This window comes from Mobula birostris, chromosome 9 (genome assembly GCF_030028105.1).
Source record: "Mobula birostris isolate sMobBir1 chromosome 9, sMobBir1.hap1, whole genome shotgun sequence".
NCBI lineage: Eukaryota > Metazoa > Chordata > Chondrichthyes > Myliobatiformes > Myliobatidae > Mobula > Mobula birostris.
In genome coordinates, this window is record NC_092378.1 from 105,196,437 (window position 1) to 105,222,870 (window position 26,434).

At 41.6% G+C, this 26,434-nt stretch overlaps 1 protein-coding gene across 1 annotated transcript in view; it reads right to left on the bottom strand.

Annotated features, from left to right (window-relative positions):
• myo15aa (myosin XVAa) overlaps nt 1–26,434 on the bottom strand; it is a 183,966-nt gene that overhangs the window by 135,608 nt on the left and 21,924 nt on the right. The window contains exons 10-21 of the mRNA XM_072267294.1: nt 24,280–24,393; nt 21,638–21,696; nt 19,782–19,905; nt 18,864–18,959; nt 16,178–16,309; nt 14,459–14,584; nt 13,350–13,427; nt 11,519–11,655; nt 10,957–11,002; nt 7,921–8,045; nt 5,867–5,984; nt 3,592–3,767 (exon numbers count right to left, since the gene is read on the bottom strand). Coding sequence (XP_072123395.1) covers nt 3,592–3,767; nt 5,867–5,984; nt 7,921–8,045; nt 10,957–11,002; nt 11,519–11,655; nt 13,350–13,427; nt 14,459–14,584; nt 16,178–16,309; nt 18,864–18,959; nt 19,782–19,905; nt 21,638–21,696; nt 24,280–24,393 — 1,331 coding nt within the window. The remainder of the gene's footprint in view (nt 1–3,591; nt 3,768–5,866; nt 5,985–7,920; nt 8,046–10,956; nt 11,003–11,518; nt 11,656–13,349; nt 13,428–14,458; nt 14,585–16,177; nt 16,310–18,863; nt 18,960–19,781; nt 19,906–21,637; nt 21,697–24,279; nt 24,394–26,434) is intronic.

Consider the following 26,434-nt stretch of genomic DNA (forward strand, 5'->3'; position numbering starts at 1 on the left):
CATAAATGGAATCAAAAGAAAGGGGAGTCCAGTTCAGTTTGCGTGGCTGAATTGAAGAAATTGTCTGAGCATTGTCAGTTCAGTGATGGGCTTAAAGATGCACTGAGACTTGCAAAAAGAAAGCATTCAAAATGGCTCTTAACTGAAGCACAGCTCACATTGCAAAGAGCAGTTGAAGTCACTATATTAATGGAAACAGCAGCCCAAGACACAATTGAGTTGCAGCCAGGAATGAAAGTGAGTGTGAACAGATTTGCAACATCTAAACAGAAACCTGCCTGGCCAGACAATTTGTGTTGTTGTTGTGGCAGGGGCTCACATACACCAGACCAATGCAGATTTAAAGGCAAAACTTGCAGAAAATGCAACAAAGTAGGACACATAAAAAGAGCATACCGGGCAGACAAAAATAAATAGACTGCACAGGGAAGAGAAAAAGATAAAAAACAGTCACTGCGGTTTCAAAAGGAGCACTAAGCTGCATATTGTTGATGAAAAATCTGATAATGATAGAGTCACGTAGGACTGTGTAGCCTTGAGATTTACAATATGAAAACTAACAAGAGACAAGCAATATGGCTTACACCAGAAGTGAACGGCAAATTAATTAAAAAGGAATTGGACACTGGCTCAGCTGTTTCAGTCATTCCATGAAATGAGTTTGAACGGCATTTCAAAGATACTGAAATGAAGCCTGCAGATATCCAACTAAGATATCCACTGGAGAAAAGGTAACTCATGTGCGAATGACATTCTTAATAGTGAAATACCACAACCAACAAGCTACATTGAGTTTGTATGTGGTAAAAACAGGAGGCTATCATTGTGGGGCTGTGATTGGCTGAGACAACTACAACTTGACTGGAGATCCATTCCACCATTTTCATGCCACATCCCCTGCAACAGAGTTAGGTGAAAGTGAATTAAGAAAGGTATAGATGACGCCACAGCAGCGTTCAAGGATGGCATTGGAAAACTCAAAACATATCAAGGATAGAATAGTGTTAAATGAAAATGCCACACCCAAGTTTTACAAAATCCATCCTGTTCCATATACGACCTGCGATAACATGGCCAGTGAGCTAGATCACATGGAGTTTGAAAGAATTCTTTCCAAGGTAGAATGGAGCCCATTTGCAACATCAGTGGTCCTAGTAGCCAAGAAGGATGGGTCTGTAAGGATCTGTGGGAATTTTAAGGTCACCATCTACCCAGCACTGAAAGTAGATCAATACCCTCTGCAAAGAATAAAGGATAACTTTGCAAACCTTTCTGGAGGGAAAAACTTCAGCAAAATGGATTTAACTGAGGCCTATCTGTAGATGGAGATGGAAAAAGAGTCCAAAGTGTTTCTTATAATAAACACTCTTGAAGGGCTTTATTGCCATAATAGAATTACTTTCGGAGTAGCATCCGCTCCTACACTCTGGCAGAAAGCTATGGACCGGGTACTGCAACACTGCCCAGGCACTCAGTGTTACCTGGATGATATCATTGTTACCAGTGATGATGACAAGGAACGTCTCCAAATTATCAAGACAGTGTTAAAAACGTTTGAAGATTATGGGCTCAGAACACAATTTGGCAAGTGTGAATTCTTTAAACCAAGCATCACTTACTATGGTCACACTATTGATACATAAGGATTATGCAAGTGTGCTGAGAAAATTCAAGCAGCGGTAGATGCCCCAAGGCCAAAGGACATGTCACAGTTGTGGTCCTTTTTAGATTTTGTCAATTACTATAACAGGTTCCTGCTAATCCTGGCCACTGTGCTCCACCCCCTGAATGTATTACTATAGAGCAGAAAGAAATGGCAATGGACAAAGCAGTGTGAGGTGGCTTTCCAAAAGATGAAGGAAACGGTGACGTCAGACTCTGTACTCACACATTATGATCCACAATATCCCGTGAGCTCGCCTGTGATGCCTCACCTTATGGTATAGGGGCAGTCATGTTACATGGCTTGAGTGATGGAAATGAACGTCTGATATCCTATACATCATGTTCCCTTACTGCTTCAGAGAAAAATTATGCACAGATTGACAAAGAGGCATTGAGTCTGGTTTGGGGTGTAAAACATTTCAACCGGTATTTGTATGGGAGAGATTTTACTCTCATTACTGACTGTCAGCCACTGGAGTTCTTCTTCAATCCACAGAGTAGTGTTCCATCAGTGTTCCATGGGCTCTGCTTCTTGGAGAACACAGCTAAAGTATCAAATTCAAGAGGACAGCTCATCATGGAAATGCTGATGGATTGTCCCATTTATCCTTGGAAAAGAAAATACCTGAAAAGTTGACAAAAGGGGACTTTCCTCTTGACGTATTCTCCTTAATGCAAATTGGAAGCCCCATTATGGCAGGGGTGATCCAAAGAGAAACCAGAAAAGACTCCTACTGTCTCAGGTCTACATGGTAACCCAAAATGGCTGGAATATGCAGCAGAAATATCAGTTCCCTCATTTTTACCAGCTTGCCATGCACTGTTCGGGCTGCCAACACATCCAGAAGATGCCAAGAGCAGCACTTCTCCATCCCTGAGAATGCCTTGCATTGCCCTGGTAGAGAATTCACGTAGAGTTTGCCAGATCATTCAATGGCACAAAATTTCTTGGTAGTAGTGGATGCAGCTACAAAGTGGCCAGAGGTGTTCCCAATAGCCTCCACTACAGCCTCGCACACTGTTGATGTGTTGAGATGCCTTTTCGCAAGGACTGGTGCTCCAGAACACAATGGACCACAGTTTGTGGCAGAGCAGTTTCTGTCATTCCTGAACATTAATGGAATAAGACACATTACATCTGCACCATATCACCCACACATGCCTTGGTGGAATGGTTTGTGCAGAGTCCAAAGAACACACTGTGAACAATGTCAGCAGAACACACTACACTGACTCTGAATCAGAAGCTCACCAATTTCCTCCTTGCATATCGCAATGCAGCACACTCCACAACCAACAACTCACCAGCCATGCTGTTCCTGAGTCGTCCGTTGCATTCACACTTGGATCTCCTCAAACCCAGCTGAGACAAATTAAGGGCTCCTCAAACAAAGAGGTTCAACATTTCTCTACAGAGGTGATCAAAAGTGGGCACTTGGGAAGATTAGGGACAGAACTGGACCACTCTCTTACACCATGGAGATTGCATCTGATGTCACCTGGTGACGACATGTCAATCAGTTGAGAAGTATACAATAGTATACATTAAGCTGACTAGAGAGCAATATTTGAGCTGAGATGTGTTCTATATTGAGCTGGAGTTTATAGGTAAGCAGGGAGAAGTGTTGTGTATTTAATAGTTGAGTAATATTGGAAATATGGTGTTTGATTAATCGTTCTTAATGTATTTACATAATTCATTATGGGTTATATGTAAAACTATGTGAATGGCATACGTCATTATGTCTCTATGTCATATGTATGCGCTCATAAGTACACACACATTTCCTGGCTCCCGTGTTGTTCTTTCAATTAGTTTTGGAATTACAAAACACTCCACTCATGCTTTTTCTTTCAAATTCTTTATGATTCTCTGTTCTAACACAGATTAATCTCTCCATCTTGGATACAGGATTTCTCTCTTACCTGGTAATGTAACCTCTGGCTGAAGCCTGCAGCAGTATGATTGTTCTCCGGAGTTCTGTATAACGTTTCCTGGCAAAGAAACCGCGGGCATAGCGTTGCAGAGTTAGAGAGGCAATAAGCATGAGGCCGTCCCGTTTACTGTCTAGAGTTTGGTACAAGTTCTCCTTCATAAAAATCTGAAACAAATCCAGATGGCAATTTGTCACTCTTGTATTGATAAATGTACGGTTTTATTACATTTTATTTTACTTCACCACCCTTTCCTCTTTAAATGTTAACATAAGTTTTATATGGTAGTATTTACAAACACCTAAATGTTTACCAACTTTTGGATTAGGTCAAAATTATTATTTCCTTGATCTTCAGGATCACAAAAGAAGAACGGTCACTAGGTTAGGTGAAAATTATTTATCATTCCCAATGATGTCATCTCAACAGCATCAAAATGTTTTTTGAATTTGTACCCAGCAATAGTCAGTGCCTCTGAAACTACATGTGAGCAAGACTCTATATGTGGAATGAAACTCCACTGAGAAATGTGTATTTCGAATACCTATGCAGTTTATTTAAATAAATGCACTACATTGGTGTGGTATTGGTATCCACCAGTACAGCCCAGTTCACAATCATGATCGAGAAGTGCACGTTCGTCTCCCCTTTGGCTGCAGGACAAACAATTGTTAGTAGAACAGCACCATGGGCCTGTGGAATGATCGCAGGCTCATTGATGGGAAGACTCTATCTCCGGCGACTGATCAGTAAGGTGCCGGGTGTTATGGAATGTTCCGGTCCACCGTGCTGAGTGAGTCTCCAATTAGATGGATACTCCCAGCACGGATCATCCGTTGGTTTTGCTGACAGTTATTTGGATGAGAAACACAAAAGTCAGCCTCCATAGGAAAGGACAACATAGGTACGTGTTACAAACACAAGGAAGTCTGCAGATGCTGGAGGTGCAAAACCACACACACACACACACACACACACACACACACACAAAATGCTGGAGGAACTCAGCAGGCCAGGCTGCATCGATGGAAAAGAGTAACCAGTTGACGTTCTGGGTACACGTTGACACATTTATCATGTCTGGAAGGCCGGAAAGACTTGGAAATGGTAGGGAACACACTACCTTTGTACTTCTCCAACCTTTCGCAAAACCATTAATGGAGCCAAGAGCCCACCTTTGGCACGGGGTGGGGGGGGGGGGGTGAATTTCTCCGATGTAGTAGATTTAACCTCCATGGAAGCACAAATAAAGCCTATCCAAAATCTATATATGTCTCAATGAAAGCTAAGTACTTGGTGCTAGTCAGCTACAGACAGCTACTACCAAATGTTTGTAATCAAATAGTGGCATGGGTTTGGAGACACAGGGAGCAGTGGTAGGTTTCTAGCATTCTGTAAGGCAGCCAGTGCCTAACCCTATTAGAATGGAAGAAGTTGCATAATATAAAAAAGTACATACTACCATAATCTTTTCTATTGTCTTAGGATTTTTATACATCTGTATCCATGAACTAAATTCCAGTGACAATCTCTCTGTGGAACTGTATCCCAAGTAAGAAATATTAATTTTTGGGAATTATACTTTTATATCATACTTCCTTGTATATTTTTTGGACAAAGGACAGAAGGAGTTCTAGGATTTTATTTACATCAAGGGCAGGTTATGTTTTGAAGGTCAATACGTTATGTGTGGACGAAACTGAGTCAGAGGTCTGGGATTTCAGAAGCAGAGTGGAGAGACACATGGAAAACATGCACTAAATGCTGGAAGAACTCAACAGATCAGGCAGCATCTATGAAAGGAGATCAATAGTATATAGACGCTACCTGACCTGCAGAGTTCCTCCAGCATTTTGTGTGTGTGTGTGTGTGTGTGTGTGTGTGTGTGTGTGTTGCTCAAGAATTCCAGCACCTGCAGAATCTCTTGCGAGGCACAGGGGGAAGTAATTTGTTGTCCAGAGAAGGAAACACTTTGTTTTACCAGGATCCAGCACAGTCTTGATGGGCCAATAGCTTCCCCCTGTACTGTAATAATTCATTAATGCTATACTCCAATGTCATTCTGTAGAGACACTGCTGTGAAAATCAGTGGCTTCATGAGGAGGGATAACCGTCTTCAACTGGTTTGGGTCTATGGGGAAAAATCCCTAAGCAATCAATATTTTAAGAAAAATAAAATGAAATGACAGACTTTCTGCAGGAAAGGCAATGTAAAATAATATGTCAGAGCACTTAAGTTTGCTCAGTAGTGAATTTGTGACCCAACCTTGGTAAGTCCGAGACTGTACATTCCCTTGCTGACTGGAACAATTTGTTTCAAAACGGCAACACAGTTTTCACCGTCTGCCTTTATTTGATTTGTTAGTCCCAATAAGATTTTGTACCTGCAAGAACAAAATTGTAATATTAACAATACTCATTTTTCATAAAGGCTATGTGCCAAATTAAAATTCTGTCAACAGAGGATGCTTTAAAATGCAGGCCATTTGGTCTTTGATTGGTTTGGCATCCATTTACATTTCTTCTCTATCATTATAGATTTCTCAATTCTTTTATCCCCAATTCTTATTTAGAATGAAAGACTTGGATTTAAATAACAACCTTGAGCTGCTTCAGGGATGACCTCTCTTCCATATTAAGATCAGAACTGAGGATGTTTAATGATTGGGCAACATTCAATTCTATTCACAACCTCTCAAATAATGAAGTGAACTCATATTGCCACATAGCAAAAGGAAAACATCACTCAGACAGGTGTTTGTATAATATTTGTGCCAAGCAGTGCCCAGTGAAATAGAACCCAACCACCAAAATTCGCCAGCATTATAAAATATATAGTTTATTAATATATGTAAAGTTTGTATTTGTAGCACATAATTAACTACTGACTGTGTATATGTTGCATTGTTATTATTGAATGGACTAGAACTGATTTGTCCGCCTGCGAGGAGTGACACAGGTAAGAAATGCTCTGTGCTATCTTGTACATTATTTTGTTTGAGAAATCAATTTATGAATTTAACTTGCAAATGAAAGCAGATACTGAAAAATCTGAGACAAAAACAGAAAATGCTGGAAATACATAGACTGGGCAGCATCTGTCAAAAAGAGAAAAGTTAATTTTTCATATCAGAGATCTTCCTCTTCCAGGAAAACAACTCTGAAGAAGCTCTCAGCTCTCCACTACAATTTCTATCTACTTCTTCTGGCTTGTTTGTCCCGAACTTCTCTTTCTCTTCCAATCCTTTCCCTTCTATTCTGCGTTTGAACACAAGTCATGAGTTCTAACAAATGGTCTCCTACCTGAAACATCAACTCTTTCCACAAGGTGCTGAGTATTTCCAATATTTCTTGTTTTTATTTATATTAATGCAACTTACTGGTTGTCCTGAAGTATTATTATAGGGAGATATCATCCACCATCTCCAAAACATACCGTAGAAACTCACCAAGTTGATAAGCAGCACCTTCCAAACTGATTTCTAACTACTAGAAGCACAAGAGCAGTGGTTGCATGGTAATGCCAAATGCAAGTTTCCTTCTAGTCGTATGCTACCCTGACTCACAACTATATTGCAGTTCACTCAAAATGCTGGAGGAACTCAGCAGGCCAAGCAGCTTCTGTGGAAAAGGATACAGTCGATGTTTCAGGCTGAGACCCTTCATCAGGAGTCCTGCTGAAGGGTCTCGGCCCGAAACGTCGACTGTACCCTTTTCCGTAGATGCTGCCTGGCCTGCTGAGTTCCCCCAGCACTTCCTGTGTGTTGCTTGGACCGCCAGCGTCTGCAGATTTTCTCTTGTTTATATTGCAGTTCCTTCATTTTTGCTGGATCTAAATCTTGGATCATCCTATCCCCTAGCATTGTGAGAATATCTTCACCAGATGGATTGGAGCAGATCGAGAGGGTAGCTTTACATTATCTTTACAAGGAAATTAAGGAAGGAAGATCATTATCAATCTACCCCTCCATCTTTAACATGTATTGTAATCCAAGCATGCAATCTAACCAGTGATTGACCTCACATTCTCCCGCGTGCACTTTGGACGGAGATTTTTAATCGGGTATATCATTAAAATTTACATGGCACTAAAAACACCGTACACTCACTTTGTTTAATTATCAAGAAAACATATTAAATCCCATTTATGTGAATTCATATTCACAACACCAAGAGGAGAAATCAGCTGATCTCTGAGGCCTCCCAAGTGCTAACTGTTTTACTGGCACTGGCCTTCATATTATGGAAGTCAAATAGAAACATAAAAATGGACACAATTTAGATACAGAATCTCTAAGTGCAGATGGGCCCTATACAAACCTCTTGATGAAGTTATCAAAGGTAATCCTCACAGGATAGCCCTCCTTACGGATCCGGATGGTCTCCAGAATCCCAGAATATCGCAACTGTATGCTTACAACATCAACCTCAAAGAGTTCCGGCTCCTGTGGGAAGAAAGGAAGTTTTCCACATCACTTTCTCACTCATCTCTCGTACACATCCAGTCTTAAAAAATTGGCTCCTGACTGGGATGAGACCTTGTGGTGGTCTTCAGCCTGTTGCCCAAGTATTGCTCTTACATGTGTAAGTGCCACAGGAGAAACTTTCCTCAGCACCTTCCACACACAGTTAACTTTCAGTGAGGATCTTCCCATCTATGAAACCTTCTAATACTCGAAGATTCAAAGTACATGTATTATCAAAGCATGTATGCAGTATACAACCCTGAGCTTTGTCTTCCCACAGACAGCCACGAAACAAAGAACACCGTGGAACTTCAGACTTCTGGCCTCCAGGCTGCACGCTTTGCTCAAAACCTCGCCAAACTCCATCAGAGACAGCAAAGTGTCAGATCGCCCAATCCGTCAGAAAACACACCGCCAAAGTGTAGTTCACAGGCTCCAACACTAGTAGAACCACATTTGAAAGAAAAAGATGGAGTAAACAAAGTGAAAGAAGTAGTTTTGTGAACCAGCTGAAGGATGTTGCCCTTGGTCGAGTTGCTCACTGGCACCATCTACTGAGGCAAACATGGATATTGAACAAAAATGGAATATTCCACAAGATTCCTAGCATCTTTACCAGCTGGTCATTCATTTTAACAAGCTTTTTCTGCTATTAGCAATATCTTCATTGTGCTGAATCTTGAGTGACCTGTCTCAATGCTAACATCATGTGTCACAGAATCTCAAACTTGCAGTGGCTTCTGCATTCTTTCTCCCTTCGCATTGCAGATTTTTAAGATGCCCAAAGTTGTATCGAAAAATATAGAGCAGAAATGATTGCGAAAGTAGAGAACCCAGAGCAATATATCAACGGCACATCACTACCCATCAAAAGTGTGTCTACATGAGGCACTTCCTCAAGAAGATAACATCTAACATCAGAGACCCCCACCACCTGGGCCATCCCATCTTCTCGTGGCTACCATCAGACAAGAGGAACAGAAGTCTAAAGTCCCACCCTATTAAGATCAAAACCAGCTGCTTCCTTTCAACCATAAACAGACTTGCACAACCCTAATTACGAACTCAGTGCAGCAACCCTATGACCACTTTGTACTATATGGTAGACTTTGCATTTTTTTCTTATTTATGTCCTATCTTGCATAATATTCGTATTATTTATGCTTAATTGCTGTTTTTCTCATGAGTGTTGTGCTTTTGATGCTATGTGCCTGTGATGCTGTTGCAAGTAAGTTTCTCATCGGACCTGTGCACTCATGTACAAATGTTGTACTTGTGCAGATGACAATTAACTCAACCTTGACTTTAACCAGACATTTACTGCCTGTACATATTTACTTGAACCCATGTCTTTTTATCTAGGAGTTTACAGTCACACAAGGTGGAAGCAGGCGATCTGGTCCACCCTGTCCAGGCTGACTCGTGGACATCTGTCCATACTAGTTCCATCTTTCAGCATTTAGTCTTTAGCCTCTATGCACAGATGATCTACTGTAAGTACTTGGCTTAACACTTCTTGAATGCTGTCAGTGACTTTGCTTCCATCACTTTCTCCTTGGTGTGTTCCAGGTACTCACCACACTCTGAGTGAGAAAGGTTCTCTTCAGATCCCCTCTAAGTCTCTGACTCCGTTCACTTAAATCTCCGTCCTCCAGTGTTATCATCAATACATTTAGTTACCTCCTTAAAATTTTTAATCAGATGTGATTTACTTTTTACAACACTGTGCTGGCTACCTTATCTCAATGCCTGCCTTTCCAATCTTCTGCCAATTTCCAACATACTGTCTAATTCACTAATCTCATAAAATTAGCACTTTTATTCTTTTCATTCATACTGGTGTGGCACAGTGTAAGATTTGATCTCTTGGTTTAGCATTCTCCTAAATGACATTGGCAGAAGTTGACCAAAGAAAAACTCACAGTGAATTAAAATGCCTCAGACCCAAGAACTCTACTGTAAAACTGAAATACAGAGGGATGCTGAAAGCACTCAGAAAGTCAGGCAGCATTTCTGGTGAGCTTACAGAAAGTAATTTGCCTGATATAATTTCCCAGTTTTCCTTTCGACTCTTGCTGTCTGATCTGCTAAGTAACTCCAGCCTCGTTTATTTTTAATTCCAAACAAGAGAGAACCTGCAGATGCTGGAAATCCAAGCCCCAGTCAACGTTTCAGGCTGAGACTCATCTAGGGTTGCCAACTTTCTCACTCCCAAATAAGGGACAAAAGTAGCAGTCAAATATGGGACAGTTGTGTTTACCCCGAGAAAGACTACCATGACCATGAAGCCTTGTGCAGGCACCTGTATGCGCATGCGTGTACGTGCCGATTTTTTTCTACAAATCAGTTTTGCCTTAATCTTCCCGATTCTGCTTGTACTATATGTTAGTGCTATTTTAGGTTTTATGTGTTATTTGGTATGATTTGGTAGGTTATTTTTTGGGTCTGGGAATGCTCAAAAATTTTTCCCATATAAATTAATGGTAATTGTTTCTTCGCTTTACGCCATTTCGGCTTACGAACGGTTTCATATGGGAAAATATGGGACAAGGGCGGTCCCATATAAGACAAACCAATTTAGCCCAATATACGGGATGTCCCGGCTAATACGGGACAGTTGGCAACCCTAGACTCATCGGTCTTGATGAAGGGTTTTGGCCCGAAACGTCGACTGTACTCTTTTCCATAGATGCTGCCTGGCCTGCTGAGTTCCTCCAGCATTTTGAATGTGTTGCTTTATTTTTAATTCATTACTTTTATTAGTTCAATTAATACAGCCTTAAGGCACAGTGCCATTTCACCTGCTCCCAAATAGTTCAAAGGTCATTATCTCTATATTAATGCACTCCAGACACAAAGGCCAACACCCCAGCTCCTGTGTTCAACTTACCTTTTTGTTATTTGGCTTGATGCAACGGACAAACAAAGGATTGCAACTGAAAAATTGGAAGCGTTATATTAGTTATTATCAGTTTATCAAATCAGTGATGCACCCTGCAAAAATATTAAAGGTTTCACATTTGTAATGTAGCTTAGCTGATCTCAAAAATAGTTTAGAACATTTACCAAATGATTGATGTAAATGTATCAACCCCTTGAACACACAGGGGTAATGTCTGTGGTGTTGGGGGGTGGGGGGGGGGGAACCAGTATGTTCATCTGTTTTGATCTTTGCTTTAAATCTCCTGATCCCAACCTGGGGTCTAGGGACCTCTTGGTTATTGGTATTGGTCCACGGCAGAAAAAGGTTGAAAACTCTTGGTTTACCTTTGATCAGGACTCAGGATTTTTTTTGGGTTTCTTCAAACACACCAGGGGATACTTACTGTTCACCAGAGCCACAGAAAAGCCAATAAATGTTAGGTTAGGGTCTATGGCTGGGTTCAGATTAGATACTGAGGGCTGTTTCTAGAATGGGGAAGGGAAGTACAATTTTAATATCCCAAACTGACCTTTCCATCTTCTCCACTAGTTCCATCAGAGACTGCTGGAATTTGGCTGCCACGGTGGGAGCATACCTTCGGCTGATGGTACTGTTCTTAGGTGATATCATCTTCATGGCTTGCCCCATCAAAAGGCTGGTCAGAATCTAACAAGCAAAGGAAATGCATTCCGTCATTACATAATGTACTGGGTGGGCACAGGAGTACATTCAGCCAGAGACTCATTCCACCAAGATGCAACACTGAGCGTCATAGGAAGTCATTCCTGCTTGTGGCCATCAAACTTTACAACTTCTCGCTTGGAGGGGTCAGACACCCTGAGCCAATAGGCTGGTCCTGGACTTATTTCCATCTGGCATAATTTACATATTATTATTTAATTATTTATGGTTTTTTATTGCTATATTTATACTCTATTCTTGGTTGGTGCAACTGTAACGAAACCCAGTTTCCCTCGGGATCAATAAAGTATGTCTATCTATCCATCTAAATTATTACTGTCGTTAAAATTGACAGTCCATAAAGTTTCTGTGGTGGACTAGGATTAGGAGGGGGGAATGGTTTGTGGTGTGGGGGAAGACTAGGATTTGGTTTGAGATAAGATAACATTTATGCTTAGTGTTTGGTCTGAAAGCACGAGGGAAATTGCTCTTCTTTTGATGGTATTGTCATTTTTATTTCACTACTAACTGCTTAGCTCATGTTTCCCTTTGTCTACCTTCACTTGCCATCTTCCATCTCAGTTAAGGATTTTTTAGAGTTGTTTATGGCACATACCAGATTTTCATATGAATATATATGTATTTGAAAGAACAGTGGTACTTAAGCACGATGATAAAGGTATTTAAGGGTGAAATTTTGGGGTTAGAGGCTAATAGTTAGATATAATGACAATGTTAGGGTTAGTTCTTTGATAGGCTGAGGCTGGAGTTAGAAATAGAGCAGTACGACAGGATTGTATTGGGTTTAGGAATTGTGGTTCGTCCATCGACGTCAATGAAGACCTTGACACCATTAGTCACTTTGAGACTGGGTGCGGTGTGTCCGAAGATGACTGGTCAGGCCAATTCGGGCACAGAATGTCCTGGCACATGTTGGGCAGACATGTGTAGGCACTGCAGTTGTTGCGCTGGTGGCTCTGGACTTGCGCAGCTCGCGCTTATGTTGTGCTTCAGCAGTATAGGAATAACATTAGGATTAATGTAGGTCAGGGAGTGATGCAGCGTGTTGAGCAGATTCTCTCCAGGAATTATATCAGCTGATCAGTGTTATGGAATATCACAGTCATTTCCGGCGAAGGGGACCATTCAGTACTCAGTTTATCTCTTCAGTGTGAACCCAGGTGCATGGAGAATGTATTGACTAGCAGCATCATGGCCTGGTATGGGAACACCAGTGCGTTTGAATGGAAAAACCGATAAAAGGTAGTAGATTTGGTGTAGTAAATCACGGGTAAAGGCCTTCCAACCATTAAGCACATCTACACGAAATATTGCCATAGAAAAGCAACATCCATCATCAAAGATCCTCACCAGCCAGGTCTTGCTCTCTTCTCACTGCTGCAATCAGTTAGAAGGTACAAGACTTGCACCACCAGGTTCAAGAACAGTTACTACCCCTCACCCATCAGGCTCTTGAACAAAGGGATTAACTGGACTCACTTGAGAACCCAGGCTTGTCACTACATGAAACATCTCCTAAAAGTTAATGCAGGAAACCTCAAACTATTAAACATCTCTGCCATGATTAAGATCAATGAATTTCAGCAATAACTGCTAAAGGCCAACATAACCAATGGACTGAGTTGAAATTATCAGATAAAGAAAATCTCCCAACTCACCTTTATTTTGCTGTTCACAAACAATTCTATGACATCCTGTCGAACCTGATCATGATTCTTCTCCACAAACTTCTGGACCTGTTAAAAAGGAACAGGAATGAAATAGGGCCCTATTCAAACCTCTTACAAAATAAGGAATCATGAAGTAAGGGATTGCTAATCCAGAAGCTTTTTAAAGTGAAGTGTATATGCTAAGTGGTCCCTATATTGGTATTTCATCTCTCAACATAAAGATTCTCTCCTTTCCTACTCTTTTCTGATCTGTTTACACCATTCTAGGCCTATTACATTATACCTCAGAATGGTATGGCATAAACAAAGGTGGCTATTCAGCCCATCATGCCCCATGCTAGCTCTTTGATAGAGGTATCAAAAGTGGCACACATCCAATAATCTTTCAATTCCCTTTTGAAGTTAACTGTTGGATTTGCTTTTGTCACATGCACGCAGTGCATTTGCATTATCATGTGCTGTGTTAAAGATATTTCTTTGTGTTCTCACTTGCACGTTTGCCAGTCACCTTAAATCCTTGTCTTTGGCTCCTGACCACCATCACTCGCTCCACTACACCTCCCCCCCACCACCTGGACACTGGAAACATTTTCTCCTTATTTATGCCTTCAAAACTATTCATGATCTTCAATCCTTCTATCAAATCTCTTAATCTTCACTGGTCTGAGGAGCAGCATCTCAGACTTGCCAGTCTTTCCACGTAACTGAAGACATCCATTTCGCAACAATTCCAGCAAATCTTCTCTGATTATCTTTCCTAGAGTGCCCAGAATTGAAAAAAAAATGCTTAAAAAAAGTGTTTCATAAAGGTCAGCATAACTTTTGTTTTAGTAAAGTGTGCCTCTGCTAATAAAGCCAAGGTGCCTTTTAAAAGTTTTTCTCCTTGTTCAAAGTTTTGTGTACGTATACTCCCCAACTGCAGCATTCCTTCAGCTGCTTAAGATTGTACCATTTGATTTATACATTCTTCCTTGTTCTTTCTACCAAAATGTAACACTTCACATCTCAACTTCTATATTCAGCAATCTGGTCTCACATTACGTCCATTGACAGTGTGACTTAATGATAAAGTGGCACAAATAAAGAAGGATAGTTACCTGGTATGTCACTTTCCCAGCGTAGTGCTTAATGGTGAATTCAGGCAGAGGCATCTTTGGCTTTGAGTACAGAGGATTGTTGTCATGGTGATAGTGACATTTTTGTAGGAAGGTGTGGTCAGTTGCCTAAAATGTAAGAATTTCGTGATCAAACTGCTGGTCACATATATCAAAAAATACATCCTTTACTTGAAAATGGAGTTGACTTAGCTTGAGTTTAGCTAATGTAGATATCTGGTCACCTCACTACAGGAAGGATGTGGATACTATAGAGAGAGTGAAGAGGAGATTTACAAGGATATTGCCTGGATTGGGGAGCATGCCTTATGAGAATAGGTTGAGCGAACTTGGCCTTTTCTCCTTGGAGTGACAGAGGATGAAGTTCATCTGATAGAAATGTATAAGATGATGAGGGGCATTGATTGTGTGGATAGTCAGAGGCTTTTTCCCAGGGCTGAAATGGCTAACACGAGGGGGCATAATTTTAAGGTGCTTAGAATTAGGTACAAGGGGGATGTCAGGGGTAAGTTTTTCACACAGAGAGCGGTGGGTGCGTGGAATGCACTGCTAGTGACGGTGGTGGAGGTGGATAAAATTGGGTCTTTTAAGAGATTCTTAGATAGGTACATGGAACTTAGAAAAATAGAGGGCTATGTGGTAGGGAAATTCTAGGCAGTTTCTAGAGTGGGTTACATGGTCGGCACAACATTGTGGGCCGAAGGGCCTGAAATGTGCTGTAGATTTCTATGTTCAATCCACTTGTTTCAAGACAGGTGTTTCATTGAATTAAAAATGAATATGACCCTGTCTGCTATCATATTACATCCTCTCACGGTTACTTTTTCTGGGGTTCAGTTCCTGAAATAATCACATAGTAGTTCCTCAGGTTATTATCTTAGGGGTACAGTTCCTGAGAATTTTAGATTATGTAGATTCACTTTGGGAGACAACTCTTAAGTGTGTTGCTTTCCACTGGGCACCTCCCCTAAAGATGCTTACTTTCAGTGTGTACATTTCACATTGTTGCAGGGATGCAGTTTTCAGCAGAGTACCCTTCATGAAGTTGTCGACTCTTCCTATCACAGTATTCCTAGAGTCCCTGACTTCCTCAGAACTTAATACCTGCTGGTGCTATTCCTCACTAAGATACAGTTCTTAAAGTTGGTGACTTTTGCTGTGTAGAAGTTCCTGAGGATGCTGATTCTTAATGGGTACTGTTGCTAAAGTTAGCGACTATCACTGTGCTACAATTCATTAAGGTGTTGATTCTCACGGGAGTGAGAATCCAAAGCTGCTAACTATCACTGGGGTCCTGTTTATGAAGTCATCAACTCTTGTGCAGAATTCATCACTGAACACCTAGACAGAGATTACCAATGGACAATTGACTCAGGATTTTTATTTTGAACCTGATCTCAGCCTTTGCCCTATATAATTCCCCAGCCATGCTAGTCTTTAAGAATCCTGGCTTCTCCAACCCTGCTAAGATCCAGTAAATCAGGGACTTGCTTTTGGCTTCTACCAGGATTAGAAGAAGCAAGCTTATTAGATCTGACAAGGATCACAGACTTCACACAAAGACCAAGAATGAAAGAGAGGAAGAAAATATGAGACAAAGACAGATACGGAGATAAGAAGCAGAGAGATGTCAGTTTAGCATACTGTCCTTGAGCAAAGTATTGTGTTTTTAACAAGTAGGTTCATAGGAATGACCCTGACCTGTGGGAAAGAGCTTTGATCATCCAATATCCTAAGGATTCCATGTGGCTTCTGAGAAATAAGATCAAGGCAGGGTTGGTTGTCACTGAAGGTAATATGTTTCCAGTCAATATGTTCTTTGATATATTCGTCCTGTAAAATGAAAATACACATTCAAATCAACCAATCCAGAAATAATTAACCCCTTCAAGCAAAACTGTAAATGTGAATTATAAATAAAACACTTCTTTTTTTCTGTACAATTTTCTTCATCCTGTGATCATAAATGCTAGGGTGATAGGGACAGCTTCTAGGAAAGTCCTGAAGGATTTCAACCCCATGGCCAAGGTTGGTGGCTGTCGCTGTGGCAAAGATCACAAAAGATAGTGATTATTAAAGTCTATTACAGCACAGAGAGTATATTTGAATCAATTCATTCTGTCTGAAGCAACAAGTGCACCAACAATAACCACAGGTGCTTTGGGTCATCAATAATGTGACTTCGTGATACACTTGAAATGGAATCTTTACCGAAAAGCAATGGTGGCATTGAGCATTTTCAAATGAAAAACAAATCTTGTTTCCACCCTTCAGGACAGCTCTGTATCTGGGACACGTTGTTGCTACGTCAGTGACCATAATTCCCCTCTGCTTATGTGTAGCTTCCTGTAATATTTTTCTTATTTGAATAAAACGGTACTTAAAATCTTGACTCATAATATGAAATCCATTGAGCCAAATGTTGAACTCGCCTCACAAGCAACGGAAATTCTGCAGATGCTGGAAATTTTGGCCCGAAACGCCGACTATACTCTTTTCCATAGATGTTGCCAGGCCTGCTGAGTTCCTCCAGCATTTTGTGTGCTGTTGCTGGACTTTCCTGTTGACTATGTTATATCAGGTGCAGTTGATGTATTACACTCTGTTTTCTGTATGTCAAAATGCCATGCCAGAGTGATGCAGATGCAGAATTCCATTTTGAGGAGGCCAGTGGCAAACTCCACTTACACTTTGGTGCTGTAACCGTTTTCATTGAAATGACACACGGCTAGAAAGAATGGCGCATGCACAAGAATCACGTGCCATGGAAGCAGCGAAAAGGTCTTATCTTCCAATTCAGCTCCTGTAGTGGTATTGCTTCTGAAATACATTAGGTAAAATGAATTCCCTAAGAATAAAAGATCACGTGTTTCCTGAATCCCCGAATACCTGAATGAACCATGAGATTCAAGTATTCACGAACGTCCTCTGCTCTTTACAAGGTTAATTCCAGCCACTCAGGAAATTCATTACGACGCTGCTATTAAAGTCACAATGGTGTGCAGACCCTCAGAGCAGCAGCATGGCTGGAGAACGAAGGCTGCTGGCATTTATTCTCCTGTGCCTTTTTGTCCTCCAGCCGCCTCTGACACCTGGATGCTTCTGTCCCCGAAAATGAAATCAGCGGGGTGTCCATCAATGCATCCGCTTCACGGAGGTTTCAAGTACAGTCACTCCCGGGGTATTGAATTACCCATGTAATAAAAATCCAAATTACGCAAATGCCTCCATTAAAATAATTTTTCAGGGGAGTAGTAATGACGATAAAATGTTTGATGGTGTTCATCAATAAGAGGATACAGCACTGTTTGTATTCCATTAGTTTAATTGTAGGTAGCGTTAGGATGATAATTCAACAAAAAGAATGACATGAAGTCAACACAGAACAAAATGTTCATGGGATGTGGAAACATCAGCTGATTGACAGTTCTCAGAAACAGAACCCTTACATAACCCAGAGCTGCCTCTACTGAAATGGCAGTGGTGTTTATCTGGAAATACGGTAGGTGATGTGAATAAATTTCTGAATGAGGAATGTCTTATGTGTGCCCTGTAGCAGACAGCAGGAGTGAAGATGTGAAATGCGAATAGCCCTTTAAATGATGCTGTAATGAAGCAAGTAGCCCTGGCTGGGTTCAGTGCTACTTACAGACGTGCTTTGGGGCAATATGACCTAATCTCTACCTACAATGTCCAAAAGTTGGACTGCATGAAGAATGATGGCATTAGAAGCTCATCTGATGCAGAAATCGGATGGGGAAATATGACCAGATGTATATAGTTGAATTTCTAGAATGGCACAATTTGACTTATTATTAATCACATTTCATTCTGCAGATAATTGACTCTCATTTGCTTGGTTCTGTTAAAAAACAGTGTTGCATGACTTAGTTCCAGGCTAGCATATAGCTATGTCTCTATCCTGGTAACCCTGGTGCAATAGCAGAGTGGAAACCTTTCAGCAGATGAACTGCAGGCATTCAAGGGGGGTGAATCGCCACATCTTCTGCCAGGTCAACAAGGGGTTTATTGAAAATTGTAGTGTTGCCAACAATGTTCACATCTCACAAAGCAAATAATATGAAAACCATTATCAGACCTCAACGATGGAAATGGACGGGTTAATGAATGATACAACGCTGGGACTGAACAGGGACAGTACACTGGACAACAGTCTGAAGAAGGACTAGAATAATATATCGACATAGCGTTATGTACTCTACATGTAATTTCAAAGCCATTGTGGCTGGACCAGCCTTCCCATTGCTGACAAAATGAGATAGAATCCAATAAATTTATGGCCTCCCACTGTCCTTTGAAATGGGGAAGAAGTGTACAGAATTTCTTTTGCTATGTAAAATTAAAACTAAAACATGATATCCTGTACCTGCTCCAATTTGAAGATGATCTTATTGAAAAAGTATTGTAGGTACTCATTAGCATAATTAATGCACAACTGTTCAAAACTGTTTACAGTCAAATCCTGGAAATAAATTGATACATGGATTAGTTAAATAGAAGTTTGATACATCAGAATAAAGTGTGAGCAGAGTAAACAAGGACTACCGTAATTCAGAGAAAGTTATACGTTTTATTCACTTCTCTCTAATCTTTGGATTTTATTGCGTCACATTTTCTGCTTTCTGCAGTTCTATATAAGACCAGCAGGGAGTACTATGTTTGAAAAAATAGAGAAAGTTTTATGTATGGGGGAGAGAAGAACACTGGCTAAAAGAAAGGACACACTAAATTGGATCAAGTTAGAACAAAGTTTGGACAAAGTCGTTTTCAGTCTGGCTCCAGGAAAATATATTATCAGGCTCCAAATATGTTTATTTTTACTATAAAAAAGTTCAGGATGGGATCGAAATGAGTGTGTGAAAACGTGAGCAAGACCAGACTTTCTATTCAATTTTCCATTTGGCTGTTTGTGCAGAGTGGGAACCCACACTGTTTGGTGATTGGTGAAGAATCATATGATGGAAGTCCTGCATCAGCCTCTTTAATGGTGCCCGGCAAAGACTTATTCTGACTCTCCATCAAACCTTACATCGGTATGCCGCATAGAAGTGCGGCTGAGGAATCTGACTCCCTAGACACAGGCTGAATATTTACACAGAAGTACCCTAATGCAGGCCATTAGTCCTACAGCTGTCAAAGGCGTTGATGAAGAACATGGCATGTATATACTGGTGCTCCTTTTAAAATCTGAAATCCCAAAATTACTGAAAAGAAATTTTCTTCTACGGACCCACCCAGATTGATTAAGATCTCCATTCTGGCCTCTTTCTGGGTAATGACTTACCTCAAATCCATAAATATCTAAGATGGCTATGGACATAGATTCTGTCTTTGGAGAAACCAATGTGTTTATTCTATCAGTGAGCCAACTGAAGATCAGTGAGTAAAGAATCTTGGCAACAGCATCTCTGCAAGAAAAGAAAACATATCCTTACATAAATAAGCCAGGTCATCAACTGGAGAAGATTCTTGTTCACTTAGATTTGCTCTTTGTTATTTTATCTATAGATAATCAGGTCTACAGATACTTCAACATCTCCGGGTGCAGCTTTGCCTCTGATACCCTCGGAGCTTGGCTGAGATGTAGTAATGGATGAAACACAATTCTTGCAGTTAAGTAAAGGGAAGACTAAAGGCATTTCTCTCAGCCTAAGGTCAACATCTATTTCCTCGCCACTGAATCCCAGCCCTTCCTGAACCATTGTCTCAAACTGAACAAGAATTAACCCCACATCCAAGATTCTCTCTTCCTAATTTTGTAATATTGCCAACCCTCATCCTGGATCAATGTAACTATTTTCCTGGCTTGCAGATATGACGAATCTGGTGCCTTCATAATTGGCATCTCATTTTTTATAAACTCTGGTCTATGCCAAAGCTTTACCTCTGTATCCTATTCAGCATCAACCCAGTTTTCACATCAGTCTTGTTCTTGCCAACCTACATTAGTTCCTGATTTTCCCAGGGTCAAACGTACAATGTTCAATTATGGCTTTCAATTCTTCCATTATGCTACCCCTCTCTATTTCTGTGACCTTCTTAATGTACCCCCAACTTCCATTCACAAGTAACATCCCTCACAATCTTCAATGCACCCTGCATATTTCCTTCATTCACTGCACTTCATATCACCTCCACCTATATACAGTACTGTACAGAAATCTTGGGCACACTGGGCCAGTTGGTAGTGTAGTGGCATCGGCACTGGATTTCGAGGCGGATGGTCCTGAGTTCGAATCCGGCCGGGTCCCAACCTGGGCAACAGAAGAAAGGCCTGGCAATCTACTTCCACATCTTGCCATGAAAACCCTGTGGACAACTACACCATCCACAGAGTCGTCATGAGTCAACGACAACTTGACAGCACCCAACAACAACAGGGTGCCTAAGATGTGGAGCGGAGCGTGTAAATTTGGCACGAACAAAGCATATTGGGAATGGCGAGTGTGGAGTGCCGCAGGAGTGTTGGACTGGTGAAGGAGCGCCAGGGATGAGGTGTTGGACAGAGATAAGAGTGCTGGGATAGGGGTGTGATATGGATGCAGACACACCCAGCCCTGAGACATCAGGCAAGGTCATTTCATTCCAAACACTTCACACCTTCTGCACATTCAATTGGCTCCGAAACACTCTAAGTGCTTTTCCAGTTCCATACATTAAAGCAAAGGTCTGATACTGTTTTAGTATCTTAGAGCAGGGGTTCCCAACCTTTTTTATGCCATGGAACCCTACAATTAACCGATGGGTCTATGAAATCCAGGTTGGGAATCCTTCACTTAAAGACGCGGAGAGAAATACCACATACTAATATTTCTAGTTTACTATGATCAACGGGGGCTATGACTGTATCTTCTATAAATAGTGGTTGCATACCCTTAGGCAAGTTATATCAAGTGTAAAGATGAAATGGATCAATGCCATATTTAATTTTCAGCTGCTGCTGCTGCTAATCTTTGCGTCATGTCCAGGATCAGGCTTGGACTTGAGTGCCGGTTTTTGGAGACAGAAGCCAACCACCCGATCTCTGAGCCACATGTGACTATGTGTCAAACATCATCAACTCATAAACTATTTAAAAACGTAAATCATTCTCAATATAAATCAATATCAAGCAGAAAATATTAAGGCTTTTGATCTTACCTGGCATCAACTGCACCTTCCACCGTTAGAGGGGTGAAAATCTTTTCTCTCATGGTTTCCTGAGGGAAAGAAACAATAAAAGCTCCTTGGAATTCAATGTCAATGTGTAATATTTTGTTATTAAAAAGACTGTACATTGTATGTGCTATCAGGATGAAAGGGAAATAGAAATGGATCCTCCCTAGGCTGGCTAGCGTTAAGATCAAGCATTTGGGCTCAGTTCCTTGGACTGTTACTTGGAAAGTGGAGAACTGGGTGGAGAAGTTGACTTGCATCTTCTTCGATGGGATCCTGTCACCAAACACATCTTTACATCCCACCCCCCCGAACACCAATCTCCACTTTCCACAGGATTCACTCAATTCCCTTGTCCATTCATCCCTCCCCACTGACCTCCTTCCTGGCACCCATTTCTACAAGCAGCACAGGTGCTACACCTGCTCATTCAGAGCCCCAAATAGTCCTTCCAGGTAAGCAACACTTCACCAGCGAATCTATCAGGGTTGTTCACTACATCCAGTGTTCCCAGTGCGGCCTCCTCTACATCGGAGAGACCCAGTGTAGATTGAGGTCTGCTTTGTTGAACACCTTTGCTCTGTCCACAACAGGCAAGATTTCCCAGTGGCCAACTATTTTAAGTCCATTTCTCACACTCATTCTGTCACATGGTCCATGGCCTCCTCTACCTACCACAATGAGGCCACTCTCAAGTTGGAAGAGCAACATCTCATGTTCTGTCTGTGTGGCCTTCAACCTGATGGCATGAACATCAATTTCTCTAACTTCTGGTAATTACTCCCCCCTCTCCTTCTCTCTTTTTTCATTCCCCTCTTACCCCTTCCCTTCTCTACACTTGCCTATCACCTCTCTTTGGTCCTCCTCCTCCTTCTTTTCCTCCCATGGTCCACTCTCCTCTCCTATCAGATTCCCTCTTCTTCAGGCCTTTAGTCCTTCCACCTATCACCTCCCAGCTTCTTACATCATTCCCCACTGCCCTACCCAACTTGCCTTCCCTCTCACCTGGCTTCTTCACCTATCACCTTCCAGCCTTTACTCCTCTCCCTCCCCTACCCCCCACCCCGCCTACTTGCCCTTTCCTTTCTAGTCTTGACGAAGGGTCTCAGCCTGAAACGTTGACTTTTTGTTCCTCTCTATAGCTGCTGCCTGACCGATCGGAGTGACAGTGCAGAGTATGGAACAGGAACCAAAAAAAGTTGCACATTTAAAACCCTGAGGTGAAGCTATGGTATTTAAGGACTTTAGACTGCTGGAGGGCATAGTTGAGAGAGTGGTGCTCCGCTTTTGGCAGCACTTTAGTTTCCGAGAAGAATAGTGAAATGGTCCTGGAACTCTCACAAGGGCAACAGTTTGATAGTGTTGCCCTTGAACAGGGGCAATGAGGAGATGTGGTTCTCCTTCAGGGGCAGTACTGAAAAATATGGGACTGTTAGAGGGTCTGCAGCACGGAAAAGCGAGCTGAGGATGCACAGTAAGGTCAGGACAGCAATGCTGAGGGAACCAGTGTACTTCCAGCATGCATTGTTGGAAAGGCAGTACTCTGAGAGTCCTGCACTGTCGGAGGGTCCTGAGGTTACTCTGCATAACTGGAGAGGCAGCACGGAGACCACAGTCCTGTCGGGGGAGCCGCACGTCAGGTATATGCAAGTGGTTTCAATGCTCCATCTGAAATTGAGCAATGTAATCAAATACTTATTTTTCCACCAAATAAAGGAACTTTACTATTCAATTATAATATTTGTTACATCAATCAACAGCTGAGTTTCTTATATTACAGCAGAGACTTCATTTCAATGCCTGTGACGGTTTTGCTCATCATTACACCATAAAGGATTCTATTTCTAACAAGTCAGTACTGGAGATTTTACACAATCTCTGTTTCTCAAAGTGGGATCACAGCATGAAGAAATTGTGATGAATTCTGTTGGTTAGTAATGGGAGGCAGAGGATAGATAAGACAACCACTTTGGATATTGTCCATAACTTGGTTTAATTTACCATATTTTACAATGAAAACACATCAAGATTCCATAGAATTGGGATGAATGGCATGGGCCTGAAAGGAAGCAATGACATTCAGAAACTTAATAGGGTGTTTGGAGTTGGAGCAATAATTGATAAGGTAACAAGCATTGAGGGTATGTTGCTGAGGAAAAGGGTGAAAAAAAAAGAAGGTAGACCATAAGACCATAACACATAGGAGAACATCATTGTCCCTAACAGGACAGTTTATCTTTGATGTCTGTTTAAATCCCTGTTGACTGTTTGTAAAAAATCTGGGGCAGTGACTGATCAACATTGAAACTGTTAAGTCAGACGGATTTGTAGATCTGGGCACTGCTTGTAAATTAGTGATTTGCATTCACACAGTGCTAAACGTATGCAAATGTTTGATTCTAAAGTTGACTTTTTGCCTCTTGCAGCTGCACTCTGCTGAGTTGAAGGTAATCGTGGTACGGATTTCCCTTCGTCTTTCAAACAGATCATGGTTTGGTTTAATATCTTGCATGTTTAGTAAAGTGAACATCAGGTTGCCCAAAAAGCTGCTTAACTGCTTGATCATTCCACAAGGGGGTTGACTCCAGAGAACCTCAATGGGGGCAGAGTCAAAGAGCACGACTTACCGTCACTTTATATGTGATGGACTTTTGCAGACCTTCGGGAGACACTTGTAATAACTCTGCCACCACTCGGATCTCGTGAGCACTGACTACTGACGCCATCTCTTGTGAGTCAGTCTGTAACAGGGCAAAACCAATAGCAGACACATTAAAATACTACAAATGCTGGAATTCCAAAACAAAATAGCAAATGGGTACTCAGGATGTCAGGTATCATCTGTGCAAGAAGGAACAGAGTTCATTTCTGCTTGATGAACTTTCATGAAAGCTGGGGCAAATTAGAGAGCAATGTATTTTGAAATAGAAAGAGAGGGAGGAGGGGAGCAGAAGACATAAGGGAGGTCTATAATGTAGCAGAAATGAGGATAGAGGAAGTAACAAGTGCAAGATAATAGGATAAGTAAGACCACAAACTGTAAACCTTAGAGAGGTGTAAACAGTGGAAGGAGAACAGTTTTCTGAAATTGCCAGATGAATAAAACAATGAATGCTGGAAATGTGACATGAAATTGTGGGAGTTGCTGATGACTTAAATTTGTTTAACTTCATATTCAAAGTTTCAAAGTACACTTATTATCGAAGTATGTATACAGAATATAACTCTGAGGTTCGTCCTCCTGCAGGCAGCCACGAACAATGAAACACCGTGGAACGCATTCAAGAAAACATCTAACACCCAATGCGCGAATAAAGAAAAAAGTTGTGCAAATAGCAAAAAGCGAGCGAGCATCAAATCAGGAGAAAGAGAGGAAATCACAAACAAGTGAAAATCTGCAGATGCTGGAAATCCAAGCAACACACACAAAATGCTGGAGGAACTCAGCAAGCCGTCAGCATCTATGGAAAGGAGTACAGTCGACATTCGGGCTGAGAATCTTCATCAGACCCTTTGTCTTTCGAGTCTCTCAAAAGAAGAGGTGGAAGTGATCATCTCCTCTTGGAGCACAGATGTATCGGTGATGTCCCAATCCTATTCACCAGACCTGGAATATCTCACGATTAAATGTCATCCACTTTACCTGCCATGGGAGATTTCAGCGATCATTTTGGTAGCTGTATACATTCCACCTCAGGCCAAAATCAAACAGGGTCTAGATGATCTGAGCGATGTGAACAACAGGCATGAAACAACACACCCCGATGCCTTCGCCATCACTTTGGGGGATTTTAACCAGGTCAGTTTGAAACAGTCACTAAATAATTATCATCAACAAATCACTTGTAGTACCAGAGGAAACAACACATTGGACTATTGTTACACTAACATCAAGAATGCCTACCATGCTATTCCACGCCCTCACTTCGGGAAGTCTGATCACCTGGCTGTACTTCTATTCCCTGAGTATAGGCAGAAACTGAAGACTGCAGCACCAGCAGTGAGGAGCAAGAAGATATGGACAAGGGAAGCACAGGAGCGCCTACAGGGCTGCTTTGAATCGGTGGACTGGACTGTATTCAGGGATTCATCTTTGAATCTGGATGAGTATGTTGCAGTTGTTACTGACTTCATTAAAACCTGTGTGGATGAGTGTGTGCCAATGAAAATTTGCTGTACATTCCCAAACCAAAAGCCATGAATGAACCAGGAGGTTCGTCGTCTGCTGAGGGCCAGACCTGTGGTATTTAAGTCTGGCAACCCAGGTCTGTAGAAGAAAACCAGGTATGACTTGCAGAGGAATATCTCAAGAGCAAAGAAACAATTTTCAGTGAGGCTGGAGGTGACATTGGATGCATGTCAACTCTGGCAGGGTTTGCAAGACATTACTTCCTACAAAGTGAAACCCAATAGCATGAATGGCAGTGATGCTTCACTACCAGATGAACTCAATGCCTTTTATGCTGCTTTGAAAGGGAGAATATAACTACAGCTGTGAAGATCCCTGCTGCACACAGTGACCCTGTGATTTTTGTCTTGGAGGCCGGTGTCAGGCTGTCTTTCAGGAGGGTGACCCCTCGCAGGCCAGCAGGCCCCGATGGAGTATCCGGTAAGGCTCTGAAAACTTGTCCCAACCAACTGGCGGGTGTATTCAAAGACATTTTCAACTTCTCATTGCTCCAGTCAGAATCTCTACCTGCTTCAAAGGGGCAACAATTATACCAGTGCCCAAGAAGAGTAGTGTGAGCTGCCTAAACGACTATTGTCCAGTAGCACTCACAT